The 16638-nt window shown below is 42.5% G+C and overlaps 1 protein-coding gene across 2 annotated transcripts in view; it reads right to left on the bottom strand.

Annotated features, from left to right (window-relative positions):
* Positions 1-3301: 3301 nt before the first annotated feature.
* CDADC1 (cytidine and dCMP deaminase domain containing 1) overlaps positions 3302-16638 on the bottom strand; it is a 55927-nt gene continuing 42590 nt past the window's right edge. For both annotated transcript variants that reach the window (XM_045796828.2, XM_045796829.2), the window contains one exon: positions 3302-16244. In XM_045796828.2, coding sequence (XP_045652784.1) covers positions 16171-16244 — 74 coding nt within the window. In that variant the 3' untranslated portion in view covers positions 3302-16170. The remainder of the gene's footprint in view (positions 16245-16638) is intronic.

Below are 16638 nucleotides of genomic sequence, written 5' to 3'. Positions count from 1 at the left end.
GTGTCTGTTTTCTTAACAGAAACATCCCCAGGGTCTAGCCCAGTGCCTGGAACACAGTGAGTGCTTAATCGAGATATATATATTATCGATATATATATCGATGTATATTATATGTTATCGATAATATATATAGATTCATATGTGTATATATGTATATTCATATGTATATGAATCGAGATATATGTAGATATCTATATATCTAATTGGTATTTTTGCATGAACGACTGATTCATTCTGTATGAATCACAATTTCACTGGTGTCAGCCTGGGGACACCACTGCTGGGCAGATCCTGCTAACCCTCTGCAAGTCCCGTCCTCTTTCTGCTCAATTCAGTCACATTCTTCTGTCCCCTCCTCTTATTCCCCACAAATGTCACCTTTGCTCAAATCCTCATCGCTTCCAATTTTGATCCAACCACCAGCCATCACTCCACACTGATGGGTTCTCCACACTGATGCTGGAGTGATTGTTTAAGGGCACAAACATGATTGTGTCACTCTCCTGCTTACAACCCTCTAAGGCTCCCTATTGCACCTCAGAATTATTCCAAACGCCCTTCTTGGTTTCATTTCGCCCTGCCAACCTCCTCCTCCTTGCTGGCTGATGCTACAATGTATATAGTTCCAGTGAGCCATACTCTCCTTCCATGTCCCCTCTATGCTCCCCCAACCCCAATTCCAAATCCCCAAGCGTCCAATAATGCTCAAATCCTAGTTTTGCTCACAAGCTGCACCTGCATCAATTTCTGGGACATGCAGCCATCTGGTGGCTAAAACAAGTAACAGGCCTTACTGTGATCTTCTGCCAGGGCCTTTCTTTTCAATGTGATCTGTTCCTTGAGTAGGATAGAAGTAACACATTGACCAAAAGACTGGATCGACAGGGGTCTGGGAGGGATGCCTAATTAAGCAGGTATAATGAAATTATCAAGGAGTGTGACAGGTTGCAGTAATGGACTAAATCTAATGATGATTAGATTTAAGGAGGATAAATGTGAAGTCCTATACCTGGGTCCAGAAACAAAACTCCAACTCCGCACCAGGAAGCACAGGTGTTCAGTCAAGGGTTTCCAGTGACCCTGACACCCCGAGTCTGGCTACATCACCTCTTGCCTCGATTCTTGGAGTACCTTCCTGTCTGGAGTCCTGGGCACTGGTCTCTCCCCAAGCCCGTCTGTCTTCCACTCCGCCTGCAATCATTCCCTGTGTAAAACCCCCGAGGGCCGCCTGGGGGAGCTGTGAAGCAGACACGCACACACCGCTGGAACTTCGAAGAGCTGTGGTGGTTGCAAACAGCTGTCAATACTTCTGCAGTCCATGAAGTCATGAGAGAGGCTGGGGTCCCTGGAGGGAGGAAAGCAAAGCCAGAGGCAAAGAGGGAAGAGAGGAGATCCCCGGGAGGACAGGAGGGAAATGAGAAACACGGGACATGTCATGAAAGCCAAAGAAGTTTCAGAAGCGCAGGATGATTCAGGGCTCTAAAGGCTGCAGGGACCAAGTAATGTTTGGCCATTAGGGGTTGGGAGCTCCTTCCCACCAGGAGAGTAGGGCAGAAAGGTAGCAGTGGTGTGTGGAATAAACAAAAGATGAGGATGTTATGAAAGCTAGTACAGGCTTCCAAGTAATGAGGGAAAGAAAAACAATGGGGAAGGGGAAGCCTTTGTTTTCTGAAGGTTGGAGAAATGTATCAGCTAGCCCCTGCTGCGTGACAAATCCTTCGAAACTCAGCAAGTTAAATAACACCAATTATCTTTTTCTTGCAAGTCCTTGGGTTGGCTGGGGTCACCTCATCCAGGTAGGGCTGTCTGAGGTGGCTCTGCTCCTTGTGTCTGGTGAGGGCAGAAACTCAAAAGAGCAAGTTCTTGAGGTCTAACATCAGCACTGGCATGATGGCATTTTCATTTCATTCTATTGAACCCAAAATTAAGAGCTGAGAAATATATTCCATCTGTTACTGGGAGGAAAGGCAAAGCTATGTGGTAAATGATATGAATACAAAAAAGGGTAAAAAAATTGGAGCCATGATGCCTGCTACCATGGGAGACAAGCAGAGTTGGAGATGGGAAGAAAGAAGGCATCCAAAATTCCGTGAACGCTGGGAAAGTGTGACTGGCACTAAATTTGCAGAAGAACCAGATTCATGTTCTGGCTCTACCAATGACCAGCAGGGCAGCCTTGGGTCAGTCACTGGATCCGAGACTCCATGTCATTCCCTGTAAAGAGGAAGTGATCACCCCTACATCTCGGTGCGAAAATTAAATAAGGTACTATAAAAAGTGCTTTCCTGTGAAGTGCAAACCCACGTACAATGACATAGTAAGTTTCCAGGAGAGGCGGGAGGCGGTCATGGGACAGCAGGAACACAATGGCGACTTTCAGAGACTGAAGAGCATTCATGTAGAAGGGGATGAGACACAAAGAGGTCTGTGTTACAGACCAAGGGCTAATGATGGAAATGAGGGAGTGTGGGGGGGTGGAGTTAGGTCATAAAAAAATAACATTTTAGTAATGAGTAGAGTTCAAATGTGGCTTTAAGAGGTGCTGATTTCTTCACCACTGGGGGATATGGGGCATTGGAGCAGAGCCCGGCTGACCTGTTATCTTTGGAGGACAGTTGAAGGGGACATGCAGCCATTCATGGGTCGTTGGATCGATCAGCGGTTCTCAGCCAAGGGTGGCCCCCTGCACACACCCCCAGGGGATGTTTGTTGTCCAGATTTCTGGATGATTCAAGTAGCATTTGGTGGGTATGGGCCAGGGGCACTAAATCTCAGACAATGCTCAAGATGGTCCTAAATGATGGGAAATGACTGCACTCAACCACCGTCAGTGTCTCTGTTGGTAAACACAGGATGAGGTGCCTTCTGAGTGCCAGTCTTGAGGGTCCCAATAAACGCATGCCCCATTTTTAACAGATGTAACCCAGCAAGCCCCCCGACCTGTTCTGCCACAATGCCTCACTGCCCTGAAAAAGTATTGGACTTTAGGAGAATTTTAGACATGATTAAATGAGCACAGTCACAACAGCAAAACATTATAATCCCTTTCAGTAGTAAAATTATAGTCAAAGTTTTCTGAAACAGCCTTCAGTACACCTGATTGTGTAAAGGGCTATGAAAAGATTGTCAGGTACATAAATTGTTGATTATTCTAGCATGTAAAGAGAGCCAACGACTCTGCCTGCACATGAACTTGAAGTTAATGTGCCAACTGAAATAAACAGTACACATTTAATTTACTATCATTTTGCTTGTCACCTAGAACATAAAAGTCTCTTTGGAGATGTCTGCTTTCTTTAAAAAAAAAAAAAAAAAAAAAGTCTAGGCAGTTTCAACTAGAACCTCCTTCTTTTTTTCTTCCACATTCACATTTTCTCAATTTGGGGGCTTGGATCAAAGCACTAGATTCAGTAAATATTTGCTTCTGCTGTTGATGGTGTTTCTCTCACTGAGGCATTTTTAAAGAAAGGTCTGATCCTGGGTTCTCTGTCACCTGTCCCCTCAGCTTATTCAGAGCCCGTGTCACCGAAAGGCAGGGGCGGTTGGCCAGAGGATGGCTGGAGGAGCGTCTTACCCATCCTACAGGTGTCAAACCACCACCGGGCCACTCACGAAGACTTCATAAGAGGAGTTCCCAGAGCAAAGAGACTGCAGAGGTCCCGAAGGCGTCTGATTCTGGCCAATCCCCGGGGATCAAGTAGGCAGAAAGAACTGAGGTTTGTCTGTCACTTTGGTAGCAACCTTAGCCAAGAAAGGTGGAGCTTTCCTGCCCTGTATTCATCTTAAAATATATCCCTCAATGAGGGCATACTGTGGGCATCATTATAGTAGCATGAATGGTGGCTTTCGCCAAGATGTTTGAGATCACTTTTTAAACAAGTTTTCAGAAACATACATGTGTGCAGCAAAGCACGAGTGTTATCCAGAAACTTCTCTCAGATTTACCAAAAATTTGGATTTTAGATTTGATTGTCTTCTTAGGAGTCTGTTTGAGATACTCTCTCTCTCTTCCTCTGCCCCTCCCCCCATGCTCTCTCTCTCTCTTAAAAAAAATAAATCTTTAAATAAAGTTCTCTTCCCTGACAAAAAAAAAAAAAGCTTCAATTTTAAGGCACTTCGTTCTGTTATCATTGCTGTAAAAGCTTGAGGGAGGTAAAAACTTCCATCCCAATTAGTAGTCTTGGGGACAGAACTCTGCAGAGCCCAGGACATGTGGCTCAAGTCTCAACTGGCATCAACTTATGTGATCCGCTCAGTGCCTGTGGTAGACCGTTACTCTCAGGGCCCCCAGTGAACCACGCCTCTGTTCTCATGCCCTGTGCTGACCTCTCTCATGGGGACTCTGGGCCTGGCCGCATGACCGGCATTGGTCAGTGAGACCTTAGCAAGCCTGACGTGAGGGGAGGCTGGCTGACCACGAGCACACGGGGCTTGTCCTCTGGGAGCATTCCCCTTCAGAGCCCTAAGCCACCAAGTAACAGGGCCCGACTACCCTGCTGGAGAGACCACGTGGAGAGAGGCCTGGCAAGCCCCCCGCCGTGTCAGCCATCTAAGCTGAGATGCCGGAAATCTGAATGAAGCTGCTCCACCCTCCGCTGTCCCAGTGTCCGGCTCTGCCCAGCTCACAGCTGACCCACTGGTTGTGTGAGGCCACGAGTGACTGCAGCCAGCCCTGCGGGGAGCACAACTGCCCAGCTGTGTGTCGCCCAAACTCCTGGTCTACAGCAAACTTCTGCGTTTTGTAAAAGAAAACACTTCTTTCCACCTAATACCCCCACAAGTGTATGAGTTCTCCACAGATGACACTCAAGTGTGTAATTTCAGCAGAAACGGTGTCCCTTAATAAGGCCACTTCAGTGTCAAAATGAACCAGGAATGGCAGAATTTCTTGACAACAGAAACACTTGCATCTGAGAGTATAGTTACTTGCATTTTTAATATCATTGTTCTGTCCTTCTAGATGCTTCCCCAAATATTTCCTGGTTACGCATGTGGTATTTTCCAAAACCCTAAACCAATACAACTTTCTGGATCCACCAAGTACAGCTGAGGGCGCCCTCATTAAGCACAGTACCAGAAGTCTGTAAGAAGCAGAGAACGGGAGGGGTATGTGCCTGTTTTTGTCAGGACACTAGTGCTTCTAAATGGATCTTTCTCTCCTTTCTCTTCATGGGTATTTATGTCTGTCTTCCAACTAGAGTGTAAGCTCCACGAGGGCAAGGTGTGTCTCGGTTTGCTCACCACAGCACCAGGCACACAGTAGGCTCTCAGAAATACTTGTCAGTGGGGCGACAAGTCCCTGGGATGTTAAAGAGCCCAGAGAACTACCACTGGTTAGCATCACAGATGAAACCAAGTTGGCCAGAGGTGGTGGCGTGCTACACGGGAGCCTCACTGCTTGTGAGCTTAACATTCTTGCGATTTCCCGGCATTAGACACCCACAGTACCTTTGCGCCTTCTGGTTTAGTTCCTGCTTGCTTTTTTTTTAGAACTCTGGAGATTGGCACATCAGACTGTACAAGGGACTTCAGACTGCCCAAACCACCCCCACGGCCTCCACTAATTAGGATTCCACGCTCTCTGCAGTCTCCTTACTCCACCCGGTGCCCTGGCCACACATCCCAAGCTAAGCATCTTTTTAAAGATTGATTTGGGAGAGAGTGAGAGAGCAAGAAAGCGGGGGGAAGGGCAGAGGGAGAGAGAGAATCCTGAAGCAGACTTCCTGCCAAGCAGGGAGCCCGATGGGGGGCTCCATCCCAGGAACCCAAGACCATGAGCCCAGTGAAACCAAAAGTCGGCCGTCCAACCGACTGAGCCACCCAGGTGGCCCCCACCCAGGCTGAGCTACTTTAGGTGTGGGTGTCAGCATTTGGAGTGATCACAGCTTCTCCTGATTCAACTTGGCCTGGACCCCAATTTCTTGAATGTAGAAGCTTGCAGAAACTCAACTGCCTTAGCATCTAGAGTGGCTGGGAGGGAGGGGGAAGCTTATTCCAGAAAAGTCCTGGCTCATGTCCCTCTGAAAGACGTGTGCTTTCCCTAACAAATTACTTTGTGCTATATCAACAAGGAGCTTCTGTACCAGTATGGACTCCCCTTATTTCTTTCTCCTCCCCCAAAAGCTATATGGGTTTAGAAATAACATTCAGGAAAATTAGAAGCAGTGTTCATATATCTTAGTGTCACTAAAGATAGAATTTATGTTTATAAAGAAAAGTGTTGGCACAGAAATAAAGCTGACCAAACTGAAAAGATCCGGGGGGCACCTGGGTGGCTCAGTCGGTTGAGTGTCTGCCTTCAGCTCAGGTCATGATCTCAGGGTCCTGGGATCGAGCCCCACGTCAGGCTCCTTTCTCAGTGAAGAGTCTGCTTCTTCCTCTCCCTCTGCGGCTCCTCCTGCTTGTGCTTACTCTCTCTCTGTCAAATGAATAAATAAAATCTTTTAAAAAAGAAAGAAAGAAAAAAAAAAAGAAAAAACTGAAAAGGTCTGGCAGATAAAGGAAGGCAGGCGAGGTTTGCAGGAACAGCAACTTGCTGGGTTATAGTCATGCTTACAGAAATGAGAGCTATAACTCTATGTGGTAAATTAAAATTAAAAACTGCTAGATATCGGTAGGTATGTATACTCACTAGTCTTATGAGTTATTTCTACCACCACATGGGGAACTCAAGCTTGACGGTACCACTGTAAAAACAGACGACATTTCACTACTTTTCCATGGTGCATAATCATCACAAATCACTGAAGTTCCAAGAATGTGTTGCATATGGAAACTTCACTCAAATGTCTCAGAAACATTGTTTTAAATGCTGTAGCACTCCCTTGCCGATATTTTCCTTTTCGTATCGTGCGTTGTTGTCAACGGGGTTGCGAAGGTAAGTGCTCAGGCTTCAGGGCAAGTCTGGTGCCCAGGGTAGATGGTTGGGAGGTGTGCAGGGTGGGCCAGCCAGGGGCTGGACTGTTCTGGAGCCTGAAGCCACCTCGTGGACCCATTCCAGCACAGATCGGAGTTCAACACTAGGACCAAAATGAGAAATCGGAAATACCTCCAGATGCTACAGGGATGGCGAACAAGATTGGACTCTTTATCCCCAAAGGTTCCTTTTAGAAAATCTTTCTCAGGTACTCCTCATCTCCGTCAAGTCTTAAAACTAGCCCTGGGCGGAAGAACATGCGCTGTTCTAACACAGTATCTTTGGGGCTTATCCCCAAGGAAAAGAGGTAGAATGATGTTATGGGGTGGCTATTTGTACGAACTAATCATGACCTGAACTGAAATCAAGAGTCAGTTGCTTAACCGACTGAGCCACCTAGGCGCCCCAAAAGGCAATTTTTAAATTCAGGAAAATTCCGTAAGGAAAGGGAAAGGAATCCGTGCACAACAGGCCGAGCTAGGATTAGCGTTTACATAGTCATAATAACAGCCAATACTGATGCAAAAACTGTAACAGTATCTAAGATGGAAGAGAGGGAAGTGTGTGGAGAGGGGAGTGAGGGGAAAGAAAGCTCTTTCATGATGGAAATTCAAAAGACAATGGCTGAAACTGAAAACTAGTAAGGGACAACACAGGCATGTTCCTGGGACATATGGAGATAAATGCAAAAGAATCAGCTAAAATACTTCAGCCTGGTTGCCTTTGTGGAGGGGTGATAACATAGGACAGGGAGAGACCAGTGTTTTGAAGTAAGACTTACAGAGCTATTTATCATTTAAAATGTATAGGTATATTTTACTAAAAAATGACTAAGTTGACAATAATGGGAGTCCTTGAATTTATTACTCTGAAATCAACCAACATGTCAAATGTGTGCTTACATTAGAAACAAAACTTGAGACATTCTTAACTAGTATTTAAGAAATCATTTCACTTCCCAGACTCTCCTGTTTCCAGATTTGGAGAGAGTGCGCTACGCAGATGAGATCTGAGTTCCTTTGAAATTTGAGTGTATTTAGATGCAGTTCATTGAACATAGTAAATACACGTATGGACCAGCTTCTACGTATTTTAATGTCAGAGATTAACATTTTAAATGGGCCTCATTTTCAACAGGTACTTACTAGTGGGGTTTGTTATACTTGGGGACAGGATATCTTACAAAATCAGCCTCAATGATAGAAAAGTTCTGTACGGTATTAAATAGATCCATTGGATTTTTAATGGTCAGCAGTAATTGCACTAAAAATATCAATGACTCTCGGGGCACCTGGCTGGCTCAGTGGGTGCAGCATACAACTCTTGATGTCAGGGTCATGAGTTCAAGCCCCACATTGGGTGTGGAGCCTACTTAAAAAAAAAAAAAGGAATTAAAATTTTTTTTTCAAGGACTGTGAGATACATGACAAATGCTGATACAAGAAAGGAAAGGCCTACTTGGCCAACCAATAAGAAAACATTTGATCATGCTGAAGAGTGTGTTCTATCCTTGCAAAAGGAACCACAGCGTGTATGCCAACTCAGGCCATGTAGCAGGTATGTCAATTTCCTATGCTGGGAGGCAATTACGATAGACTCAGTTCTCTGAGCCTGAGGAAAGCAAGTCAGGTTGGTTCTGTACGACATCCATCTATGGCCAAACCCCACCCCACAAGTGAACTTTTGATTGATGACTAGCCCATCGAGTTGTAACTCTGTCGATTTTCCATTACCTTTTGGCAACAGGTGGAAAAAATTACTGCAGGTTGAGGGTGTCTACAAAATGGTCTGGCTGATTCATGTGGATCAGTCATCTGAAAAACGAACAAACAAAACCAAGCAGAAGCTATAGGTCATAACAGTTTCCCCTCTAAATTAAAACTGGAGAAGTAAGATTGCAAACTGCTTTTGATTTGTCCACCCTACACCCAAGTTCTTTAAAAGATTTGAAGATGATGCAGTGGGATTTGTCCTCTTTAAATTTTGGTACCTGGCCAAAAAAATGGCGTCAGGTGTCACGGTTATACTAGATGAAATGGTCCTTCCATCTGATACAGTAAGGCGTGTGTAGTAAAATACACACTTCCACTTACTTGATGGCTTAGGTCAGTGGCTTTCAGCTGGGGGTGACTTTATCCCCTAAGGAACACATTTGGTTGTCTTCCGGATGGGGAGTTGCTACTGACACCTAGTGGGTGGAGACCAGGGCTGCAGCTAAATGTTCTGCAGTGCAGGGGACAGCCCTCACAGCGAAGAATCATCTGGCTCAAAATGACAACAGCACCAAGGTTTGGGAAACCATCTATGCTGATTTTCTCGTGTTCAAAACACAAAAGACAAAAATCTAGCAAAGCTAGTACAACTGTTCTAAAATATCAGTAAAGGGTTTTCTGGTACATCACTCAGGTAGGATTTTGAATAACGCATAGCTTTAAACTTGTGCTTAGAGGTAAAGGACACGGGCGACTCTGGAAAATAAAGATTATGCATTCAGTCTGCTGCGGAACAGATTCCTTAAACTTCTCAAAATTCAATGTTCTGATTTTTGACAGTGAAAACTTAATTTCTTCTATTTTAAAAAGTGTCCAAAGCAAATCACACTGTTCCATTGGGGGTGGAGAGCCTAGCACAGGGTTCGGCAGGTAGGTGCTCGGGAGATGAGTAACTGGTAGCACACATCTACATGTTGGCCTGAGATAACAGAGGCCCAAGTTCCAGAGCCAGTAAGTTACAAAGGTGCCCTGAGCTGTAACTAAGAATCCCTCCTTAGGGTGGAGGAGAAGGCGGCCATCCATAATCCAAGTTAGGACACTTCTTTTCACTCTGTCAGCACAACGGCCACAGTATAACTAGCAGGCCAGTCTGCTCAACTACAATGAAGTTAGAAAACCCACAAAGATTCTGCGCCAATAAGCTTTCTCTGCTAACCAGAACTGGGTCACCCAGGTTAGAGCAGCTAGTTACCTTTGCCCAATAGGAACAGTATCACAGGCTACGGAGAATGAAGAAATTTGACAGAGGGTAATGAAGGATACGAAACAGACTGGCTCTAAGTCTCTCGTGGAAGCAGGCATAATCGTAGCTCTCTGGGTAATGGTCCGGAGAGGCCTGGCCTTTAAAATAGTGCTGGGCTGGCAGTAAGCATGAATGTTCTTTCAGGAACCCACGATGTGCCCTTGAAAGCCAATGTAGGAAAGATGTGTGAGGAAAGAAAAATTTTCCCTTCTTCCCTTCAGGGTTCTCTGGCTGGCCTAAGAATTAAACTGACATAAGACAAATTAACACGACAAAAACAAATTTAATTCCGTACAAACAGGAGCGCACAGAAATATGAGACTCAAAGAAGTGACCAAGCAGGCAGCTTTTATACCTTTCAAAAAAGAAAGAAACAAGGATTCATGATGAATTGACAAAGGGGTTGGGCTTGGGGTAGCAAATTAATGAGGAAGTAACAAAGTGGTTTACACAGGCTTCTCAGTCCTGAATCCCCTCTCTCAGGTGATGAGGGTGCTTTCACCCTCCAGGTGCAGGGAGGGCACCCTTCACACAGGGAATTTATTTCCTGCTTTCGGGGGGGACAAAGGAGTGTCCTTCTTGTAATGGCTATTTCTTAATTTTAATTCAACATAATCCATAGGCCAAAGCGGCATATTCTGGGGTGGCAAATTCCTCCCCCACTCCACGGACCCACCTTTGAAACTGTGAGAAGCTTCAAAATCCAGAAGCTGAGTTGGTAGATTGTTCTACTATTTCATTGAATTCATCTCTAAGTCTTGAACATAGCTCAGTTCAGTTAAACAGTTACGTCTCGTTTTACGAGGTGGGGATGTAACTGGGCTCCCCACATTAGGCCTATATTGTGTGAGAAATTAGGTGTTTAATAAGGCATTTCTATGGAAACAAAAGAAAAACAAAGGTTAATGATAGAACAAATTACAAACCAGCTTCTGAGCCCAGGGGCAGCCAGTCAAGAAAATTTCTAGAAGTCAGGGTCAAAGCATCTTTTGTGGTTTGAACGTCTCTGATAATATCCGCAGGTATTCAGGTAAACCTTCTGAGTGGCACACACAGCGGCAGGCACGAAGACTGTCTAAACATGAGTCCTTGTGGCCATTTCTCTGAAGTTTGTATCAGGTTGTTCACAGTCAGTTTGCCAGGCTTCGGGGAAAAGGGCAGTTTTTGTTCTTCATGATTCCGAGTCAAAAGTGGGAGAAAATTGGAAAGATTAGTTTGGGCAGCTATAGCCAAATATCAGAGGAAACGAGAATTCAGGATCCAGTGGATCTTTCCAACTTACAGGTGGAAAACAAAACCTCAAAGCTAATTAACAGCACTGGAATCTGATATTTATACAGTGTATTACTGAAACGTAATTTTTCTGTCTCTCAAAGATAATCACAGTAAGACTAATTTGTTTGCAAATTAAATCTAGTTTCAATACATTTGTGCCATTTACGTAAGTGTAGCAAGAATAACAATTGATGAGACAGGCTGTTCTAAATCTGTTTTGCCGGAATTTTTCATAAGGAATCTCAGATGGAACTCCTAAAAGCCTCTCAAGGGTAGGAAGCCTAGCCAAGGACTTTCCATCAGACTTCACCTGCAATACCTATAAATCAGGGTGAATTCCTCTCTTCTCAAGGTCCCCAAAATATCCTGAGGTTCCTGAGCCTGCCAGGTAGTGACCTTCCGCACTCACCTAGTAAGGCTGCTAGGAACCCTGTCAGCGAGGTACTAGACCTCCTTTTCCAAGGCGCTTTATTGTTTATTGGCTCCATAAAGTCAACCTTCGTTTCTTCAAGTTGTCTGGTCACATCTGAGTCTACGTATCTCTCTCAAATATGACATTCCAGTCAAAGCTTCAGTAACGTAACCAATGTTTCCACTCCGGCTCATTATAAGAACAGATTCATACTGAACTTAAGCAAATAACTGTATTTCCATAAAAATAAGAATACTCACTAACAGTTTTTAAATTTTGGAGGCATGAAGTAGGGAGAAAAAGTAATTGTTTCAATTCTGCTTATAAAGGAGCAATTAAACAAATTGCTATAAATCATAGGTAACTTAAGAGAAAAAAGTTTTCTGTACATCTGGAAAAACCAAACATTAAAAAAAAAAAAAAAGCATGTCCAAACAAAAAAAATCATAAAAAATTACGATCATCTTCCTCAGTTCATTCAGTCCCGTGTTCATTCAGTCCCACGTAATTAATATTTGTTCTGTTTGATTCCAGTTTTTCTGTTAGTTCTGGAAATTCTTACCCAGTTCAGTTGGATTCTCTTAGTTATCAGAAGCCTGTATTCTACAATACTTGTTAGAGTCCATTCATGAATTCCCTTGAAAATGAAGCACTTTTGCAGGAAAACTTCTACAAAAGCATCCAAGTGAAACAATAACTGTCTGTAGATGATAAAGACTTAAAAATGGCTATAAAGATCTGATAGTTCATTACAATGCAATTGATAAGATCTGATTATACCTGGGATATACACCATTTTAAGATAATAACTAGGATTACAGTGAGAACGTTATCCTGGAATCTGATTTCTAGGAATTTCATATAATTTCTGGAACACTTAAAACAGATAGATACTACACAAATGCAACATAAAGAAATCTTGATATTTCTTATTTGACAACCTTCCCAAGTAATTTAGCATATCACATAAACCAATTCATTTAGCATCTCTTTTATAAAGAAAGAAAATAAATCTTTTCAGACGTTCTAGGGACCCTCTGGAAAATTCCAACTTATTTTCCTGGTCAAAGAACTTTATTTAGAAATTGATTTTGAAAAGTATGTCAAAAGTATCAAAAGATTGGGACACTTGACTAAATAGGATCACAGATAATTTGAAATAATATTTAATTATCTATTTAACCAAGTGACAAAAGATTTTAAAGGCAAATACAAAAGGTTATATAGTTTTAAGTAAAATTCAGCTCTTAATGTTAAGACTCAGTTAAATCATCAAAGATCTGATAAAGACAACATGAAGCACAGGAAATTACTTAAATAAAACATAATATCTTTGCTTCCCAGGCAGATTACTGAAAAGGTAAACAAGACCATTCATAATATCTTATCAAGAGCAGACTAATAGCCCAAGAAAACTTTGTCCTTTCAGCAAATGAAAGAAAATTACAGTAGCAAGCTATTAAAACGAAAACCAAGTTTATTATTTTTAAAAACCGTTATAACAATTCAATTTTTAGCCAACGTGACTACAAAAGGTAAACTTTTCTCTCTCCTTCCTTCCTTCCTCTCTTTCTCTTTTTCTTTTCCCAAACCTCTATGTCCTTAGTTTGTCCTTTATTTTTCTTTTTTCCATTAGGTAGTGACCATTCTGAAATAACCAGTTTTACTTTAGGACAAAATTTACTTTCTTTTCCCTTAACTAAAATACATCTCCCTACCTCATACCTTTTCTTAGCTAAAAACACATCCTGGTTTCCCTGTAACACAGAGTTGTTGTTCTTCTTAGTTCTAGTAGTTTTAATTACATATATTAGAAGCTTCCTATAGTTGCATTCACAGGGTGGTTCTCAACCTCCAAGGTCATCAGAAGCACCTGGAGAGCTGTGACAACACAGATTGCTGGGTCCCACGCCCAGTTTCTGATTCAATAGGTCTCAGGGGGATCCTAAGAATTTGCATCTCTAACAAGTCCCCAGGTAATCCTAATGTTGCTGGTCCAGGGACCCCACTCTGAGAATCAGTCTCTATTGCTCGGTTACATGCTTCTGTCTTCCGCCAAACTGTGAGCTTCTTGAGATGAGGGAGCATTTCTTACACATCTCACCTCCAGGGTCTAGCCAGTGTCCAGTAGTCATTCCATCAATCAACAAATACTTATTGAACGCCTATTAAGTGCCAGGCACTATCACAGGCACTGGATTCATCAGCTTAAAAAATTTGTATTTTTATATATATATAAAATTTATATATGTATAATTTATATGTATATGTATATATAAATATATGTATATAAATATGTGTGTGTATATATTCATATATATATAAAGCCCTCATAGAGCCTTCCTCTGGTACTACATAGGAAATTCTCAATAAATGTTGAAGACTGACCAGCTCGAAAGAAGGAAATATGGCATTATCACGAACATTTTCATAGTGCTTGGAAATATCAATTTTCCCACTTCCTAGTCCTAGTTTTCTCCATTTTATGTTTCTCCCTTCTGATATCCCCCTCAACATCCATAAATAAACCTGATAATACCAGGCTTTTGGGTCTTAAGAAATATTTGCTGACTGATTTATAAAATATTTGATGTGGATGACATAGTGGTAAGAAACAACAATTCTAACATGAATTTAAGCTTGTATAAATTATATATTGGAGCAACTGGGAGGACGTAAGCAAATCTCAGCATTTCCATATTGATAAATATTTTAGAATACCTTAACTACTCGTTTTCAAATTAGCCTTAGTTATCTCTCAGGTATCTTTCCTCCCCTCTCAATATTTATGGCTGTGACCGCCTGGTATGAGGACTTTGAACTCCCAGTGGACCCAAGCAGGCTGCTATACAAATAGGGACGTCGGCCAACGTTTGGATTGCCCTGTGTACGATTCTGAGAAATGGGCGGGAGGCCTTGTGAGGCCATGTGGTGCTGTGGAAGGGTTGGGAACAACAGCAGAAGCAAATGTGATTATCTCTACACAGCCAAGACACGTGCCCTGCAGGATGTCCCATCCAGGCGTGTGGGCCACGGGCTGTGCATTCCCTCCCTAACTCTAGGAAAGTGCAAAACACGTTCCTTCATCTTTGGACTAATTTTCTAAAAGTTTCTTAGGAAATAAAAATGAGAGGTCTCACAAATAGCAATTTGGAATGTAAAGGAACTGATCATAATGTTTACTTGAGATTTTCAGTATTCTTAAGGTTTATGAATTTTTTTTAATTAATTTATTTATTTGACAGAGATAGAGACAGCCAGCGAGAGAGGGAACACAGCAGGGGGAGTGGGAGAGGAAGAAGCAGGCTCATAGCGGAGGAGCCTGATGTGGGGCTCGATCCCATAACGCCGGGATCACGCCCTGAGCCGAAGGCAGACGCTTAACCGCTGTGCCACCCAGGCGCCCCATGGTTTATGAATATTTTTAAAAGATCTTCTGTTGAAAGCCATGAGACACTCTGTTAACTGTATGAAGGGAAAAATGGGCAGCATTTAAGAATGGAATTTGACAAAGGGCAGTTTCAATATTCCAGACTAAAATATTTCTTCCCCGTTGACATCATAAGCAAATTCGGTGTTGCCAGTGATTTCAAGGGTCAGTGATATCAAACGGCTATACTGCCTCAGAACAATATTCCCTTTCCACTGCTACCCCAAATCAGTGACTTAACACCCTAGTCCAGCAAATCATTGTTATTTCTACGTAGTGAAAGATTTTTTAAAAAATTAATAATGTTGTTAGGAATATACTTTTATAATGGGGATCAGGTATACCACCTTCATTTTTTATGATTCAATCCTAATTAACTTCTGATTACTAAAAAGCTTTAGGTATAAATGTGAGCTTTTGGTGAGCCATCCACTGACTGAAAAATGGCCAGGTCATCATTTATTTCCCTGGAGCAGTTTACTAATTATCACCTTCACAATCTGAAGGAATTCATATTTCTTTCTTTTTTTTTTTTTTTAAAGATTTTATTTATTTATTTGACAGAGAGAGATAGCCAGTGAGAGAGGGAACACAAGCAGGGGGAGTGGGAGAGGAAGAAGCAGGCTCATAGCGGAGGAGCCCGATGTGGGGCTCGATCCCAGGACCCTGGGATCACGCCCTGAGCCGAAGGCAGACGCTTAACGCCTGCGCCACCCGGGCGCCCCGGAATTCACATTTCTTAAAAGGTGTATAATTCTCTACGGAAATGTGACCTGTAATGAACCAGCCCCTTACAAAAAAAACCCAAAAAACAAAAAACTGGCTAATATAAAGCTAAGACAAAAAGAAATTAACGTCTACAGGTGATTAAATTTGTCTCATTAAATCATTGCTACCTCATTTAATGTAATAAAAGAACATACCACCATATTCTGGAAAACACACAAATCTAAAATAAAAATATTCTCATTAACATCATCCATATGGTAATAATAAATTAGCGTCCTTAAAATTTGTCTCGGTTATTCACAAAATCCACCCTTATTTTCTGAGTTAACAAGGCTGAATTTTAAAAGTGCAATACAAATTCTCAAGGCCTCGCTCCAGTTCAGACAGGACTTCTTAGTGGTTTCCAAGACACAGCTTCTTGTTCTGGTGTTGTTCTTCGCCCGGAGGTAAGGGTCTCAACACACCATCTAGTGTTCAAGCATAACTTCACGTCAGGAAAACTTCAAACACACGGCTATTACAGTCAGAGCGGTTGTAAGGACAAAACAGTGCTGAAGTTAAAAAGGAACACTCATTTTATTTTAGCCTCAAATTCTCAACTGTCGAAGGACAGGTACTAGATAACACTCAGGCAGTACAGTGTCTGCCCTGTTCAGTGGATTCACTCAACTCTGAAATCTCTACTTTAAAAGGGCAAATTAATGATACATGAATTCTATCGCAAAAAAAGCTGTTACAAAATTGAGAAAGAGATAGGACGATTTTTTGTTGATTTAAAACATTTGTTCAAAAATACATACAAAACATGACCTTGCAGTTCAGCAAACAGTCACAAAGCAAACCTACATTTGACCATCACCC

The sequence above is a fragment of the Ursus americanus genome, chromosome 10 (assembly GCF_024610735.1).
Source record: "Ursus americanus isolate L20-20 chromosome 10, mUrsAme1.1.p, whole genome shotgun sequence".
Classification (NCBI taxonomy): Eukaryota; Metazoa; Chordata; class Mammalia; order Carnivora; family Ursidae; genus Ursus; species Ursus americanus.
This window is presented reverse-complemented; position numbering and strand designations above follow the sequence as displayed.